General features: G+C 40.7%; 1 protein-coding gene across 1 annotated transcript in view; it reads left to right on the forward strand.

The window, feature by feature from the left end:
• The first annotated feature begins 10,852 nt into the window (after positions 1-10,852).
• gys2 (glycogen synthase 2) overlaps positions 10,853-19,003 on the forward strand; it is a 42,972-nt gene continuing 34,821 nt past the window's right edge. Inside the window, exon 1 of the mRNA XM_003220762.4 lies at positions 10,853-11,410. Within this exon, the coding sequence (XP_003220810.1) occupies positions 11,290-11,410 (121 nt within the window). The 5' untranslated portion in view covers positions 10,853-11,289. The remainder of the gene's footprint in view (positions 11,411-19,003) is intronic.

The raw sequence follows: 19,003 nt of genomic DNA on the forward strand, positions 1-19,003 counted from the left end.
CTGAAGTCCCCATAAACAGGTTTTCCAAATGTCCCATTTGGAGAAAGGATCACCACAAAGAAAGACAAGAGTAAAAGCCTAAACATGTCCTAAATCACACAGCAGAGGGCAAGGGGAAAAAGACAGAAAAGTGATCAGTAATGTAGCGTATCCTCCAAAACGTTACTTTGAACCATGTTAACAGCTTGAGTTTAGAAGAAAGCTTTGAATAGGCAGATAATGAATTCTGAACGCACTCATACGTGGTGTCTTGTTTGTCCTTTTTGCCTCCTGCTTCAGTTTGTGCTTAGTACAGATTGAGTATCCCAAATACTCCCAAAGCCAAAAGTGTACATACTGGTGGCTGAGATAGTGACACTTTCCTTTTATGTTTCAGTGCACGTTGCCTTGTGCACAAAATCATTGAAATATTTTGTACAAAAGTATATTTGGGCTATGTGTTTTAGGTGTAGATGAAACATAAATGGATTTCATGTTTCTTCTTGGGTTCCATCTGCAAGATATCTCATTATGAAAAAATATTAAAATATAGGTACAGTAGAGTCTCACTTATCCAACACTCACTTATCCAACGTTCTGGATTATCCAACGCATTTTTGTAGTCAATGTTTTCAATATATCATGATATTTTGGTGCTAAATTCATAAATACAGTAATTACTACATAGCATTACTGCATATTGAACTACTTTTTCTGCCAAATTTGTTGTGTAACATGATGTTTTGGTGCTTCATTTGTAAAATCATAACCTAATTTGAGGTTTAATAAGCTTTTTCCTTAATGCCTCCTTATTATCCAACATATTCGCTTATCCAACATTCTGCTGGCCCGTTTATGTTGGATAAGTGAGACTCTACTGTATTCCAAAATTTAAAAAAAAACTCAAATCCAAAACACTTGTGGTTCTAATAATTTCAGATAAGGGATATCCAACCTGTATTTGATATTCAACTTTGACCAAATAAATTTTGTTGCTCTACCATACTTTTCTTGATCTAATACACACGAACACACGTACACACGCTAGAAATATCTGTGAACAAAATTAGCATCTGTTTTTTACAAGGAGAGACTACTACTGATTTGTTTACAACTCTAGTCCAAGAAGAAAGGCAAAGATTGATTATCTGAACCATTTTAAAAGCAATATATTATAAAATGCAATCACAATACAGTTAGGACAAACAAAGACAGGAAAACGTAAATAATTTGCTGAAGAATGGCAACATCCTAGAATTCTGCTCAGGAAAAAATGAAGAGATGATAGAAGAGATTGTACCCAAAATCCCATAGGGAGAAAGAGGGCAAATAACAGTAAAGTTCATGAATAAGATGTGTTCGCACCAACCCTCCATGGTCCAAGCTTTTCGTAACTCAGACTATATATTTACAGTTTGTAATCTGCAGATCACCTCCTTCTCCAAGATTTCCATCCTGCCTCTAGAACTATTCCATAAAAGTTGCCGGGTAAACCCAGATTGTGATAAAATTCAAGGGTTGATTCAGCCTCCAGAACTTTTCAATGAGTTTGACAGATTCCCAGCAACCCAGATGCAAAGAACTTACCTTTGTGAATTTATTCTCCTACTTTAGATGGGTTATTGCTTTGCCTGTGTGTCTCTTTGCTTCTGTTCCAGGCAACACAAAGCATCGGCGGCTCCCTGCTGTGAAGAAGACCCTGTTCCGCTCATCCTTTTTGTAGGCTTCATAAAATTGCAAGTTGCACACGCTAACCAGGATTTAATAACAAGTATAAAGCATCATTTTCTTTCATTCCCGCAAAACACTCCTGCGCCAATCAGAATGACAGTACAACCAACAGTGCCGCCTGCTGAACAAGGGCCACAATGCAGTTGTGTTGTTCACCCATTTGGATGTGAATCAGATGAAAAGTTTGATGAGCTTTTTCTCTGGGCTCATTGGGTTGAAGCAACAAAAGAAATTTCATACAGTAGGAGTAACAGAATCATTTTCTTCTCAGGCTTTTCTGTTCTATCTGAGCAGAACTGCAATTTTAAAACTAGGAAGGAGGGAAAGTGTTAGCACTAGTCTGTTGCTTTGGGCGAAATGTTTCTCTTGAGAAAAACTCACAGGAAACCTTGAGATGCTGCATGCCTTCCAACTATCTTGATTTGACAGGTATAGTCCCAATTCTCTGTCATCCCACTTTACCAGCTACTTCTAAAATGTCCTACTTTCTCTCTCCTTCTCCCAATTCCCTACTTTATTTATTTATTTATTTATTTATTTATTTATTTATTTATTTATTTACAGTATTTATATTCCGCCCTTCTCACCCCGAAGGGGACTCAGGGCGGATCACATTATATACATATAGGGCAAACATTCAATGCCCATAAACACATCGAACCGAGACAGAGACAGACAGACAGACGCAGACGCAAGTTAACCTTCTCCTGAGGGGATGTTAGATTCTGGCCACAGGGGGGAGCAGCTGCTTCATCATCCACTCTGACGGCACTTCCTCATTCCAACGTTGTAAATTAGTTAAACTTGCCTCCCCACTTTTATAAGTGGTACCTTATTTCCTACTTGATAGATGCAACTATCTTTCGGGTTGCTAGGTCAGCAACGAGCAGGGGCTATTTTTTTTTATTTTTAATTGACGAGTGCTCACCCCGCCACGGGCTGGCCTCGAACTCATGACCTCATGGTCAGAGTGATTTATTGCAGCAGCTGCTTACCAGCCTGCGCCACAGCCCGGCCCCTTTGTCCTTTGTCCTCAGCTTGCCTCAATTTCTGCAAACTACCTTCAAAATGCCAATTTAGTTTGCATTTATTTAACTTAGAAGGTTAGAGAAGGCAGAAAAAGTTGTCACCTTCTTCCTCTTGCAGCTTTTACTCAAATAGGCAAAGAGTCATCCCCAGCTGTTTATTAAAAATACAGAAAAGCATGAATTCATGGGTGCCTTCTGGAAGGAAAAGATAGCGTAGATTTTCCCAGCCTAATTGTTCAGGATAATTGTTCACATTCTAATTATGAGCTAAGTTAGAGTGGGGACCTGTTTTGAGCTTTTTTTCATGTCAGGAGCGACTTGAGGAATTGCAAGTTGCTTCTGGTGTGAGAGAATTGGCCATCTGCAAGGATGTTGCCCAGGGGATGCCCAGATGTTTTTGATGTTTTACCATCCTTGTGGAAGGCTCCTCTCATGTCCCCGCATGGGAAGCTGGAGCTAACAGAGTAAGCTCATCCAAACTCTCCCCAGGTTGGATTCGAACTGGTAATCTTCAGGTCAGCAACCCAATCTTCAAGTCATCAGTCCTGCCGGCACCAGGCACTGCTCCACTGGGGGCTCCATCATTTTGAGTTGATCATTTTAAGACCACATGCCTTCAGGAAAGGCTGATATCAACATTCGGTTACTGAAATTCAAAACGGGAAGTCTGTATGTCTCGTACATCTTGCAGAATGGGACATGGCTTAGGTCACTGGGTCATCTAGAGCTATTCTGGGGCTGTTTTTCAGATATCCGGGCCTTGTGGTTGGGCCTTGTGGTTAGCTGTTTTTGTGAGCGGGGGGTCAGAAGGAGAGGAGACAAAGTGTGTCTTGCTATCACAAAAATTGAGTCACAAGAATCCATTTTGTGACTCTGACTCTCAGACTGGACTGTGGCTCCCTTCCCTGTAGACTCAAACAAAAGCAAACTGCAGTAGTTTCTCCTAACTTATATGATCTTCCTCATTAGTAACATTTGCCATCCTGCCCAGTGAAATATTGATGGGTATAAAGCTAGAGTGTTATATAACAGTTTGAGTGTTGGACTGTAACTCTGAAGACCAGGGTCCAAAGAAGCTCTTGACTGTGGAAACCAATTGGAAGACCTTGGGCAGGTCCTACTCTCTCAGTCTCAGAGGAAGGCAAAGGCAAAGATCTACTGAACATGATTCATTCACCTTAGGATTGCAGTAAGTCAGAAATGACTTGAAGGCACAACAACAATGGGTGCTTATGTGTCAATAAAATCCATCCATACAAAGACCTAAATTTTTAGTTTCAGACAGAGTAAACCTATCAAATCAACATACAGTAGAGTTTCACTTATCCAACATAAACGGGCCAGCAGAACATTGGATAAGCGAATATGTTGGATAATAAGGAGGCGTTAAGGAAAAGCCTATTAAACATCAAATTAGGTTATGATTTTACAAATTAAGCACCAAAATATCATGTTAGACAACAAATTTGACAGAAAAAGTAGTTCAATACACAGTAATGCTATGTAGTAATTACTGTATTTATGAATTTATCACCAAAATATCACGATATATTGAAAACATTGACTACAAAAATGCGTTGGATAATCCAGAATGTTGGATAAGCGAGTGTTGGATAAGTGAGACTCTACTGTATTAGTGTGGATTGAACCCATTGAGTTGATGGAGACTTGGCTAGTTTTGTTCAGGACTAAAAACCACATGCACATATTTGTAAATGTGCAGCAATACAATATTTTGAATTTTCATGTGAACTTAATTATGGTAACTGTTTTTAATAAGCCGCCGCACTTCAAAGTTAGCCTATCCAAGATTTATTTACTATCCTAAGTGAACAACATCTCTTGGATACTGGGGAGGTTTATAAGGACCACTTACATAGACTTTCCCAGCTTATGACAGTCAGCAAATGGTTTGTGAATAAACATAGATGCATTTATCTTCCAGTGTGAACAGCAACAACCGAGATTGTGATAGAGAACTATTCACTACTAGGGATGAAACACAAATAGATCAGGTTCACATTTCTGCATGAAAATATCCATTTTACACATAGTAGGACTAGCAGTAGAGCTGCCCATATTCCTTTATCATCAGTTCAGAGGTTTTCAACCTTTGGGCCTCCAGGTGTTTTGGACTTCAGCTCCCACAGTTCCTAACAGCTGGTAAGCTGGCTGGGATTTCTGGGAGTTGAAGTCCAAAACACCTGGAAGCCCAAAGGTTGTGAACCACTGTTCTAGTTAAAGATTCAGTAACCTGACATCATTATACCTGATTCCTCTAGTTTGCAATCTCCCTTTGGGGATTTAAAGTTGAAATTTAACAAGGGAATATTTTAAACTGGTCTGTGGTGACCTCTACTGGTAGCTGTAAGCAATGAAAACATCTGGAGTATCTTCCTTTTACACAGACCAACAATACAAAAAATAATCTTGGTGTCTTGGTTTTTAGATCTGTTCCTGGAGTTATTTGGAGCACTGATTTAAAAAAATAGTATTGGATAGACCGCTTCATCTCTAGTTTCTTAGATATGATTGTTATGGTTTTCTATGGACTACGTAGCAGATGGCTAGTGGTAAATGGCATATGTTCTGTATCTCAAAACTCGAGCTGATAGAGGGGAAACTGATGCCGTTTTTAGAACCAGCAGATCAAATATACCCAGAAACAAGTCTAACATTTGAGGCACCAAAATATATATTGGTCAGTGTTATCTTTTGCTCACCACTGCAGTGTTAAACTGATAGTTCATTTATTTTAACTTTTCATAAACAGCCATGGAACTGGAATGGTGTAATAGGGCTACTATTCTCTAACATAAAACCTAGGGGGTGACATCGAATGGGCCACACTCATTCAGCCTCAGAGGAAGGCAAAGGAAACCACTTTCTGAACAAATCTTGGACAAATTCATCTTTGGGTTGCTACAGGAAACAACTTGAAGATACATATCAGCAATAAGTTACAAAGAGAAACAGTTGGGCACCTTGGAAGGAACAGTTTTGGGAAGTGCTGCTTCTACCATCTTTCAATATCCTAATAGTAGGATCAGCTCTGCTCACACATGACACACGAAGGGCATCTAGTCTGAGATTACCATGGAAAAAGAGGACACATTTGCTGATTGAGCACTTTAAAACACCAAACACTATCACAATTCTCATCTCAAATATTGATTTAATTTATTTATATTCCACATTTCCCCCAGTAAGGGACTCAATCTCCAGGCAGTTGTAGCTAAAAGTAAAGGTTTCTCCAGAGTCGCTTCCGACTCTGGGGGTTTGTGCTCATTTCCATTTCTAAGCTGAAGAGCTGGCGTTGTCCATAGACACCTCCAAGGTCATGTGGCTGGCATGACTGCATAGAGCGCAGTTACCTTCCCGCCAGAGTGGTATCTATTGATCTACTCACATGTGTATGTTTTCAAACTGCTAGGTTTGGCAGAAGCTGGGCTAACAGCGGGTACTCACCTTGCTCCCTGGATTCGAACCGCCAACCTTTTGGTCAGCAAGTTCAACAGCTCAGTAGTTTAACCCACTGCGCCACTGGGGGCTCCCTACCAGGCAGTTGTAAGAGGAGCCAAATATCCTGAGATTAGTTGTCCCTGTTGAGAGTGATTTGAGCTCTGCTAACACAGAAGGTTCAGGGGCCCAGCATTTTTAGCTTCCCAGAAGGCCAAATGAGACACAGATGGGTCAAAGGCAAAATCCGAGGTTTATTCTCAATTGACAAAAAGGATGCCAGTTGAAAAAGCACTTCAAAGCACTGACATAACACAATTGCAAATACAGGGCATTTTTCTTTCATTTGACAGTTCTTCAAGAAACCCGCACTAGCTCCTGATTGACTTAGAAATTGTCCAGCTAGGACCTGCTTCCTGGTTGGCCAGAGTTTCCCTCCAACATCATCGCTGGTTGGTCTAAGCTGTGGCATGAAACCCAAATAAACTGAAACTGGATTATTTTGAAGAGTCTGTCCATTTATCGATCCACCCCCAAAAGTGGTATGTATTTTGAACATTCTAGTATTTTAGTTACAATATTGTGATACAGTCTGATGTGGGATGAGGACCAAAGGGGTGTCACCATGAGTTACTGCACCAACTCTAGTGATGCCACTGGATGACATGTGCTGGAAAAGGATATATGACAGTCTGCATAATAAAGTGGTTGGATATTAGACTAGAACTCTAGAGACCAAGTTCCGAACCCCCTCTTGGCCAGGAAAATTGACCTTGGGTAAGATGCATTTTCACACCTTTTGAACAACCACACTTCCCCATCCCACACTTATTTTAGAGTCACTGTAGGCTCGCCATAAGTCAGAAATATCTTGAAGGCACACCACCAACCACTACCATTGTAACCCTAACCTGGACAGTTTATGTCTAAAGAAGTGATGATTCACCCAATAAAAATCTTTTTTGGATTATTCAAACTTTGATAGCTGCAAGGAAGAATAAGATGCTGATTTCAATACAAATGTGGCACTTGTTAAATGGACAGCATTATGAAAAAGTCTTCAATAAAATCTGTATCTTCCCATATGAGAGAATTGTTGGCATCTCTAGTAAAATGTGCTATAAACCTTCTCTTAAATATTTTGTGCCAGTAGTTTCCAAGCTGTGGTCTGTGGACCGCCAGTGGTCTCCAAGAACTAAAATATGGTCTGCGGCCAAACCATCACTATATAGTTGCAACGCGAACAACTGGTCTCGCAAAACCCTCTTATAGTGGCGAGGCATCGGGGATGTCAGGAGGGGAGAGGCTGACTACCCACGAGAATGCGACAAGTCTCCTGACCTGCTGCTTCTCCTCCTCCTCCATCCCTCTGAGCAGAGCCGTTCCACGTGGCACCTGGAAGCAGGGGCGCCTTGGTGTCTTCATTTTTAGGCTTGTTTCTGGGATTATCTGGGGGTGTTGATTCAGAAAATTGCATGGGATAGATCACATCAGCTCTAGATTATTAAATATGGTTTGCTGTGGGTGAACAGATGGCAGCTGATGGATGGTATATCTTCTGTATCAGAAGCTAGAGCTGATGTGATCTATCCAATGCAGTTTTCTGAATCAGCACCCCCAAATAACCAAACCAAATCTAAAGTTGACCAAAAACTGATCTGTAACCCTTTTGGTACTAATGTTGGAGAGTGGTCCCGGGTCAAAGTGGTCTCTGATCAAGTGGTCCCTGGTCAAAAAAAAGGTTGGAAAGCACTGTTTTATGCAAAGACATTTTAGATCCACAGCCCACTAGAGGGAACCCTCTACATTTCAGCCTCCAGACAGACTCAATTTAAGAGGGGAGGCTTTTCCATTGGCACATGTGTTGGTTTAATTTTGTTGTTGTTGTTGTTGTTGTTGTTAGCATCATTATCTTCATCATTTTATTAGGGGTGATAGCAGTAGTATTCCTATTTATTTATTTCCGATATTTCTACTCAGGGCGGCTTTATCCTGCTTTTTCTCTCCCAAAAGAGACTCAAAGCAGCTAGGAGACTCATACTAGGACTTCATCACATGCAAAAAAAAATCAACATTTCTACACATTTAAGAAACATCTACCAACAGAGCCCATCACACAATGCAAGTTCATACTGTGGGTTTCAACAATTTTGCTGTTTTTTAAGTGTGATTTTTCTCAACAATTCCGATGTCAATTGGCAATTGACTTCATTTTAAATTCCCCATGTAGAGATGGGTAAAAACGTCAAATTTCATAGGGATTCTAGGAGTCAGTGTGGTGTCCTGATTATTCCTCTGTCATGTCACATTTTCAGTTGTGTTAAAACAGTGGTTCCCAACCTGTGGTCCATGGACCACCAGTGGTCTGCAAGAACTAAAATATGGTATGCAGCCTCACCATTACTACACCATTGCAACAAGAGCAACTAGCCTTGCAAAACCCTCTTATAGTGCCAAGGCAACAGGGATGTCGGGAGGAGAGAAGCTGACTACCCATGAAAGGCGTGACAACAAGCCTCCTGACTGCTGCTCTTCCTCCTCCTTCCTCCCCCTGAGCGGAGCCTTTCCATGTGATACCTGGAAGTGGGGTTGCCTTGGTGTCTTTGTTTTTAGGCCTTTGTTTTTAGTGCTGATTCAGAAAATTGCCTTGGATAGATCACATCAGCTCTAGATTATTAAATATGGTTTTCTGTGGGCGAGCAAATGGCGACTACTGGATGGGATATGTTCTGTATCAGAAACTAGAGCTGTTGTGGTCTATCCAATGCAATTTTCTGAATCAGCACCCCACATAACCAAACCCAATCTAAAGTTGACCAAAAACTGATTTGTAACCCTTTTGGTACTAATGTTGGAGAGTGGTCCCTGGTGAAAAAAAGGTTGGGAACCACAGCTTTAAAATATCTTAGTTTCTTTCTCCTCTGCTTACTTTCCCTTTTGTCCTCAGCATAGTTCAGTTGTTGCAAAATGAGTTTGATGTGCAAAAATAGTTTGCACTCAATTAATTCATCAAAGAAAGAAGAGAGAATTGGGACAAATCTTTATCTTCCTTGTAAGCTCAGGTGAATCCTCTCCTCTCTTGTTCTTCCTCATCACTCACTTTTGCTTGATCATATTCTGGCATTGCTTGGCCACATGTCTCCCAGTTTTCATCTATGAAATGTTGGCAGATACACCATTCTGCATTTAATAATAATAATAATAATAATAATAATAATAATAATAATAATATAGTCCTAAACACTTGGGAAGTGTTCGACTTGTGATTTTGTGATATGAAATCCAGCATATCTATCTTGTTTGCTGTGTCATACAATGTCTTTGTGTCAATAATAATAATAATAATAATAATAATAATAATAATAATAATCAGCTGATGACCCAAAATGCAGACTGTGCAAGGAAACCGACGAAACCATTGATCATATCCTCAGCTGCTGTAAGAAAATTGCACAGACAGTCTACAAACAGAGGCACAACTATGTGGCCCAAATGATTCATTGGAACTTATGCCTCAAATACCACCTGCCAGCAGCAAAGAACTGGTGGGATCACAAACCTGCAAAAGTATTGGAAAATGAGCACGCAAAGATACTGTGGGACTTCCGAATCCAGACTGACAAAGTTCTGGAACACAACACACCAGACATCACAGTTGTGAAGAAGAAAAAGGTTCGGATCATTGATGTCGCCATCCCAGGTGACAGTCGCATTGACGAAAAACAACAGGAGAAACTCAGCCGCTATCAGGACCTCAAGATTGAACTTCAAAGACTCTGGCAGAAACCAGTGCAGGTGGTCCCGGTGGTGATGGGCACATTGGGTGCCGTGCCAAAAGATCTCAGCCGGCATTTGGAAACAATAGACGTTGACAAAATTACGATCTGCCAGCTGCAAAAGGCCACCCTCCTGGGATCTGCGCGCATCATCCGAAAATACATCACACAGTCCTAGACACTTGGGAAGTGTTCGACTTGTGAGTTTGTGATATGAAATCCAGCATATCTATCTTGTTTGCTGTGTCATAAAATAATAATAATAATAATAATAATAATAATAATAATAATAATAATAATAATAACAACAACAACAACAACAACAATAATAATAATAGCAGCAATAACTTTACTTTTATTTCCCGCCCCATCTCTCTGAAAGGACTCGGGGAGGCTCACATGGGTACCAAGCCCAGCCATACACAGTAAAATACATAACAGTATCTTGTACCATCTACTGGATGGACCAGCAGATGTGCAGTAGCTGGGTATAGGTGGAGATAATCAAAATACATCCTTCTAAAAAAAAGGTTTGTGGTACATGGCAGGGTGGGACCAAGTGCAACGGTGGAAGTTTATATATGACAAAAAAAGAGTAGTGGGACAGAATGGACGAGACTTCATGTTTTGCTGCCTCTCAGGTTACCTGCATTTCCCAGGCCCCATGATACTCCTGCCCATAGTGTACGAGAATTTAGGCTTACTTTTGCGGTTATTCTTGTAAAATCTTGTTTTCTCTTCCTAAGGTGGCAGAATGCAAACACAGCTTTCTGAAACCAGCTTGAACTGCGATCTCTCCATGTGTCTGGTGGGAAAGGGAGAAGGGGCAGGGCTTAAGCAGAGTGGTATTAAGCCCTGATCCTCCTTCTCCTGCCTGCGAGGCTTGGCTTAAGGCAATTCAGAGCAGTCTCCCTGATCCCTGAGCCGAGGGGTTTTCAAGACTGTGAGGCTGTCAGTGATTTTCGGCTGATCCCTCGCGGCCTGTGTTTGCCCTCACCTTACAAGCCAATTGGGATTCCCACTGAAACCCTAAGCCAGCAGTGACAGCGGTCACCTCTCCAAGCAAGACTGTGGGGCTTTTGCTGAGCCAGTTCAAAGACTGGTGATCAAGCAGGGTTTTTCTTTTAAATCCATTATCCATCAAGTATTCTGGACACATTTGGCTTTTTTCCCAACAATCCTTGACTTTTTCAAGCTTTCTCTCTTGCGCCAACCACAAGATCAACCAGGAGGGCAAAAGTTAACTTTTCGAAAGGGGATTGCTGAAAAAGAGTTACAAAAGACTGTTCTGTCCGGTGGAAACACTAGGATCAGCAATGCCTTTGGTGCGATCCCTTTCGGTCACCTCTCTCAATGGGCTACCTCAATGGGAAGATGAAGACCTCCCAGTGGAGGATCTATTACTGTTTGAAGTGGCATGGGAAGTCACGAATAAAGGTTTGTACCAAGGGGTTTTGTTATCTATATCTACTTCTGGCTGCATTGTTGCATAAATAGGCTGGGGGAAGGGATGGAAATGTTAGGAATGAAGATTTGGAGGTAAAGAAAGGGTGTTTAAAAGAAACTGGGGTGCATAGGAATCACCTTTGACATTTGAATGAAATTATCTAAGCGCCAGATGGATGTGGCCACACTGAATCACAGTCTGTTGTAACTTATGTAAACAAAGTATATAACCATGTATATCTCTAGTTGGTAAAAATGAAAAGTGCAAGTTCCAGCCTATCTAGAGATGCTTGTCCTTGCCCTTATAAGTTCTCTGCCATTTGGGGAAATCGTTATTACACAGACTGAGTTTGCATATGAAACGAAAAAGTTTGCAAACCTTGCCAAACAGGCCAAGATTGAATGGATGCAGAGGTGTTATGGTTTTGAATTAGAGTTTGGCTTGGAATTGTTGGCAGTCTCATTCCTGAACCGGAAAACCTTTCTTATATTTAAAATTTCCCTTTTGGAAGGGAGATAAATTTCTTATGATCACAGTTAGGAGCTTAAGGTATCAAATTAATTACCGATTATCTGAAATGCTTGGGATAAGAAGAGTTTGGATTTTTATTTTATTTTTAACGCCTGCATTTACATATACGTACATAATGAGATACAGTAGAATCTCACTTATCCAACATAAACGTGCCAGCAGAACGTTGGATAAGCAAATATGTTGGATAATAAGGAGGGATTAAGGAAAAGTCTATTATACATCAAATTAGGTTATGATTTTACAAATTAAGCACCAAAACATCATGTTATACAACAAATTTGACAGAAAAAGTAGTTCAATACGAAATAATGCTATGTAGTAATTACTGTATTTACGAATTTGAAAACATTGACTACAAAAATGCGTTGGATAATCCAGAACGTTGGATAAGCGAGTGTTGGATAAGTGAGACTCTACTGTATCTTGGAGATGGGACCTAAGTCTAAATGTTTATATTTCATGTATACTTATACACATAGCCTGAAGATAATTTTATACAATATTTTAAATCATTTTTGAATTAAACAAAGTCTGAGCACATTGAACCATCAGAAAGCAAAGAGGTGTCACTATCTGGACTGAGAAAGGACTCTTTATAGCTGTGGACTTCTGTAAGTGATCAGAAGGACCATTGTAAATACTACTGTTTTTTGATCTCTTGGAATCAGTAAAGTTCCCGTATTTTCTTCTGCAAACCTGAGTTGCATGTTATTGTTCTGTGGGTAACTCTGGATCGCAGGCACACGTAAAAGCTTCCATTTACCATCATCATAATACAATCCTCCACTTTTGCTGCTATTTCTGATGGCTAATGGATTGTATCCCCTCCAACATTTCACAGATGAAAACCTGAACATCTTTGGCCAAGCAGCATCACAATATAGTCATTATCTCAGAAGTTATTAAGAAGAAACGGCAAGTGAGGAGAGGCCATCACGACAGTTTGCTTTTGTTGAACTTACTGGAAAGGGCAAGATTTGTTATGTGCATAAGAGAGGAATCCAAGTATATGATCCTTGAATGTACAAAAAAAACCTCATGTTTCTCTTTTAGTAGAGCAGTTACACATTCAAAACAAAACAAGAGAACTTTATATTTCAAAAAAAAAAAAAAGCCCAAAGCGAGCTCTAGGACAAACTCTACAATGCGGTAGTAGCGTAAATGAATTACTGATGAGTGAATGATTGACCTCCCCTCTCTCCCTCTGTGTGTGGCTAAAGATAAAGAGGAGATTATTTAAGGGAGTAGTTTGTGATCGCTAAATCTTAACCACAAGAGGACAAATATTAGGTGGGCCTCTGATATCATAGCGGCTGAATCTGTGAGAGTTAATATTGGTTACAGAAGATGGATTTGCCAGGGCAACCTTAGCATGAGGGTGGGCAACCACAAAGTGTTGGGAAGCCTTGCATATTGTATTTTCTACCCCTTGAAGACCCCACAAAATGGTTTTGGACCTTTTATGGACTAAACAAAATTCAGAGTTAATAGCATTTAAATATTAATCATTACACAACATTTCAACAATCTCCCTAGGTCTCTACCCTGTTTCCCCTAAAATAAGACATCCCCAGAAAATAAGACCTAGTAGAGGTTTTGCTGAATTGCTAAATATAAGGCCTCCCCCGAAAGTAAGACCTAGCAAAGTTTTTGTTTGGAAGCATGCCTGCCAAACAGAACACCAGAGCATGCAGGATCGGTAAATGTACATACTATAAAGTGTTGTACATGGAAATATTGGTAGTAACAAGAAATTCTTGATAGGACTCACAGTTTGTCTGGTTATGCTGGTTTATGATGACAACTACTGTACAGTATATAATGTTCATTTTTTTGTTCAACAATAAATGTAAATTCTTCTTCATGGAAAAATAAGACATACCCTGAAAATAAGACCTAGAGCATCTTTGGGAGCAAAAATTAATATAAGACACTGTCTTATTTTCAGGGAAACACGGTAGGAACACTACAGTATTTTCAATTATTTGTGTGTGTTTGATCACGGCACTCCAGAAAGTGTGCAGAAGGCTCCCATGGATTGCATGCAGCTCACAGAGTAATGGGAGTAATGGGAGATGTGCACCCTTTGCAAAATTTACAAAAATTTGAGATTCTATTTGAGAGCCACCATATAATAGTTTGAATATTATGCTACGACTCAGGAGAGCAGGGTTTGAATTGCTAATTAGCCAAGGAAACCCATTGAGTAATCTTGGGCAAATAATACTCTCTCAGAGGAAGGCAAAGGCAAGCCCAACTCTGAACAAATCCTGGCAAGATTTGATAGATGCAGTATAACACAGCATATATGAAGAAATAGGCATAAGGACGATGACATCTAGCATTTTCAGGCGCATACCCAATGCTCTGGTCTCCTAGTTCTCAGGAATGATCGAAACTCAATGGCATTCTTTGGAGGCAGAAAGCCACAGACTCAGTTCTATGCTTCTCCAAGTAAGGATAGCAAAGAACCCTGCCTGAATCTGGAGAAGTTGGGTTGTTGAGGATGCCTGCCATAGATGTGGGTGAAACGTCAGGAGAGAATACTTCTGGAACCTGGCCATACAGCCCGGAAAACATACAACAACCGTGTGATCCCGGCCATAAAAGCCTTCGACAACACTCTGGAGAAGTTCTTTAATGTTAACAATATTAAGCTAGATAGGCTAATGGTCTGACTCAAGCATCTCCTCTGTTTCTAAGTTCCTAGTTCCAAGAGAATTGGCAACAGTGCACATATCAATTATCATTGCTAACATTTATATCCCACTCTTTCCCAAGAAAAGTCTAGTACAATCGTTAATTTTGTTATTGCTATTATGTGCCTTAAAGTGGTTTCCAACATATGTTGATCCTAAGCAAACCCATCACAAAGTTTTCTGGGGTTAAGACTGTGTGACTGGTCAGGGTTTTTCATGGCTGAGTGGGAATTAATTCAAACCTTGGTCTCCACTGTCATTTTCCAACACTTAAACCACTACACCATGCTGACTCTCTTTAGATGGCCTACACACCTTAAAAATATTATACAATACAATTTAAAACAATTTAAAAAGTGAATCTTCCATTCCAAAAGTGTACCTGAGTAAATAAACATTTCAATCTATTGATGGAAGGATAGCAAAGAATGGGCTGTTCTAGCTTCCTCAAAAAAGAATTCCAAAATATAGAGGCCTTCACGAAGAAGGCCTTCTCTTAAGTTGCCACCAGCCATACCTGTGACAGTGGCCAGATTGAGAGGCTCATATTGGGAAATCTAGTCCATCTGATAGCCTTGACAAGAGCAATATAGGGCTTTAAAAGTCACAATCGCTTCTTCGACCTATGCTTATTATAATTTTATGTCTCCATGTACTACTATAAAATTCTTTCACTCCCTCCACCCTCCCCGCTGCAAAAAAAAGACAATAGGTGCAAATGTGGTGTCAGTAGTGGTTGACAGTTACTTGCAATGTAAGGGCAATTGGAGCACATGGCACTTCCTTCCCTGCCTTTGCCTGTATATTCCACGTGCTACGATGGCCAGGACTCTTTTGATCATCTTAGGGATGCTGTGTTTGGATTACTATGGCAGGCTGGGTTCACAGCTATCTAAGAAGCCAAAAGCTGATCTGCTGGGCACAGCGGGCGTGGACTACATCAGCATAAAATCATTGCAAGAAGAATCAAATGGAACAGTCTACCCAGTTTTTTCCATTCCTGTGCACCGGGTTCGAAAAAGAAGATAATGTAAATCTTCATCATTCTAAAGTGGAGCTGGAGTTCATGAGGTTGAATCATTAGGGATGTTTGATTATCATGTTCTCTGTTGACCCCTTATCCCTCTCAATTATCATGTTCTTTAAGCATAGCTGAAATACTCATACAGTAGAGTCTCACTTATCCAACACTCGCTTATCCAACATTCTGGATTATCCAACACATTTTTGTAGTCAATGTTTTCAATATATCGTGATATTTTGGTGCTAAATTCGTAAATACAGTAATTACTACATAGCATTACTGCGTATTGAACTACTTTTTCTGTCCAGTTTTCTGTATAACATGATATTTTGGTGCTTAATTTATAAAATCATAACCTAATTTGATGTTTAATAGGCTTTTCCTTAATGCCTCCTTATTAACCAACATATTCGCTTATCCAACATTCTGCTGGCCCGTTTATGTTGGATAAGTGAGACTCTACTGTAGTATATTCTGGGCTGTGGCACAGCTGGTTAGTAGCCAGTTGCAATAAATCACTACTGACCGAGAGGTCATGAATTCAAAGCCAGCCCAGGTCAGCCGAAAGACAGTTGCATCTGTCAAGTAGGAATTTAGGTACTGCTTATGCGGGAAGGCTAATTTAAGTAATTTATGATGCCATAAAATATCTAGCAGTGTGCGGAAGATGAGGAAGTACTCCATCAATGACTCAGTGTCACAGTGGATGATGAAGCAGCAGCTCCCCTTGTGGCCAGAATCAAGCATACCCTCATGAAGCCAGAAGCTGGAATGTTAAATAGCCTCCGTGTCTCTGTCTCTGTGTGTCATCTGTCTATGGCATTGAATGTTTGCCATGGATATGTACATTGTGATCCTCCCTGAATCCCCTTCGGGATGAGAAGGGCGGAATATAAATACTGTAAATAAATAAACAATAGTTTGGGCTGGAACAGAAGAAGTGGAATTTTCTTAGCAAAAGTATATAGTGGCCTCTATTTATTGTAATGCCAAGGGTTTTGATGCAGCTTCGATTGAATGAGCAAATAGAACCACTAGCTTGAAAAATGCTATCCTTTGGGTGGAAACCTGCTAAAACACATTTCATAAGGATCGACATGGCTTCCACAATCTTTGAATCCTCATTTGAGACATAGCTATGGAGATCCTGTGATGCATTGGTCACAATAGCTGAATGGAGCATTGAGCATTGAAGTTGATTTCTGGAGACTGGTTGCTGGTAGACAAGTAGTGATATGGCATGTCCCCCACCCCCAATAACCACAGGGTTGGTATCCACAGTTTCATTTATCTGTGTCTGACAAAATATGTTCCCGCTAGGCATTTTCTTGGTCCTTCAGATGAGTCTATGCTATGTTTCCACCAGAAAGTGTCCACAGAAGGACATAGCATAGGTACTCCAGTACAATTCTAGGGTATGCTTAATGAAATATGGTCTATTTTTTGCATATTCACACAAAGCCCTGGAACATCTTTCCCAAATACAGAAGGTGCACTTCATTAAGTTTGTCGGCTTTCAGAATCTGGTTGATCACAGGAAAACAGGATATTGTTGGTCCGTCATCATATCTAGCATGTTTAATCCTGCATAGGAGTCATGCAAGGCTTGAAGAGGTTCCTTTTGGGATTGCAGCTCCCAACCAGCTTGGCTAACATAGACATTTTCATTGGAAGTATTTTGGAAGGTGATGTCTTCAAAAATCCATTTTTAAGTCCTTATATTGAGACCTATCGTTGTAGTCCTCTCATTCCCCTGCAACCTGTCTTATGGGACCTGCATAGGCTATTAACAGGGATTGTGCCATTGAAAACTTGCCAGCATTGCCCTTCAAGACGCCATCTTGAGATTTCAGAAATAGATTGTAGCACAGTAATCTTGTTCTGAACATTACAGTGCCGTTCCAGTCATTCCCCAGATGTCTGGTTTTGATGGCAGGTGGATTTTCAAATGCTTCTGAAACTAAGTAGGTTCTGGTAACATCTGCCTTTCTGGCGGATAAAATGAGCTTGGTAACAAAGGAATTGAGATAGTTTATACAAAATTTGTATCCTTTCCTGAAATGCTTGGTACAGTACTGGATTCTTTTGATTTTGGAGTATCTATATTTGTATATGTGTATATGAAATGGCTATCTTGGAGATGTGACCCGAGTTTAAACGCAACATTCATTTATGTTTAACAAAATCACCTTCTGCACATAGCCTATACAATATTTTTAAAAAGTTGATCAGGCTCACCAAAGCAGATCAGCATACAGTTGAATCTTTAGTTCTCATTTTTTCCCCCCCAGCACACATTATACACGTATTCCGAAGGTAACTTTATTATCTGGATCCATCGCTTTAGACCGGGCCATGGAACTGAAACAGCCATGGTCTCCTTAGTGGATGATCTATGCAGGGAACTTGACAGTGGGTGTGAGTCCCTGTTAGTTCTCTTGGACCCCTAAGCAGCCTTCAATACCGTAGACTAAGTATCCTTCTGAGATGCTTAGCAGGAATGGGACTTGGAGGCACTGTTTTATAGTGGCTCCAGTCCTTCCAGTCGATCTCAGAAGTTGCTGCTGGAGGGACACATGCTTGGCCACACAGCCTTTGTCCTGTGGGTCCCGCAGGGCTCAGTATTGTCACCCATGTTGTTTAACATCTACATGAAAGCTAATCATCCAGAGTTTTGGAGTTCGATGCCATCTGTACGCAGATGACATCCAACTCTATCACTTCTTTCCACCGACTTCTAAGGAGGCTGTCCAGGTCCTGATTTGGTGCTTGGCAGCTGTGTCAATCTGGATAAGAGCGAACAAATTGAAACTGAAACCAGACAAGATAGAGGTACCCCTGGTCAGCTGAAAGGTCAAACAGGGTATAGGGTTACAGCCTGTGCTGGACAGAGTAACACTTCCCCTGAAGACACAAGTTCGCAGCTTGGGAGTTCTTCTGCATTCATCCCTGAGCCTGGAACCCCAAGTTTCGGTGGTGGCCAGGGGAGCTTATGCCCAATTAAATCTTGGGGCCAGGCTGTGGCACAGGCTGGTAAGGAGCTGCTGCAATAAATCACTCTGACCATGAGGTCATGAGTTCGAGGCCAGCCCATGGCGGGGTGAGCACCCGTCAATTAAAAATAAAATATAGCCCCTGCTTGTTGCTGACCTAGCAACCCAAAAGATAGTTGCATCTAGCAAGTAGGAAATAAGGTACCACTTATAAAAGTGGGGAGGCAAGTTTAACTAATTTACAACATTGGAATGAGGAAGTGAGAAAGTGCCGTCAGAGTGGGTGATGAAGCAGCTGCTCCCCCCTGTGGCCAGAATCGAACATCCCCTCAG

The sequence above is a fragment of the Anolis carolinensis genome, chromosome 5 (assembly GCF_035594765.1).
Source record: "Anolis carolinensis isolate JA03-04 chromosome 5, rAnoCar3.1.pri, whole genome shotgun sequence".
Lineage (NCBI taxonomy): Eukaryota > Metazoa > Chordata > Lepidosauria > Squamata > Dactyloidae > Anolis > Anolis carolinensis.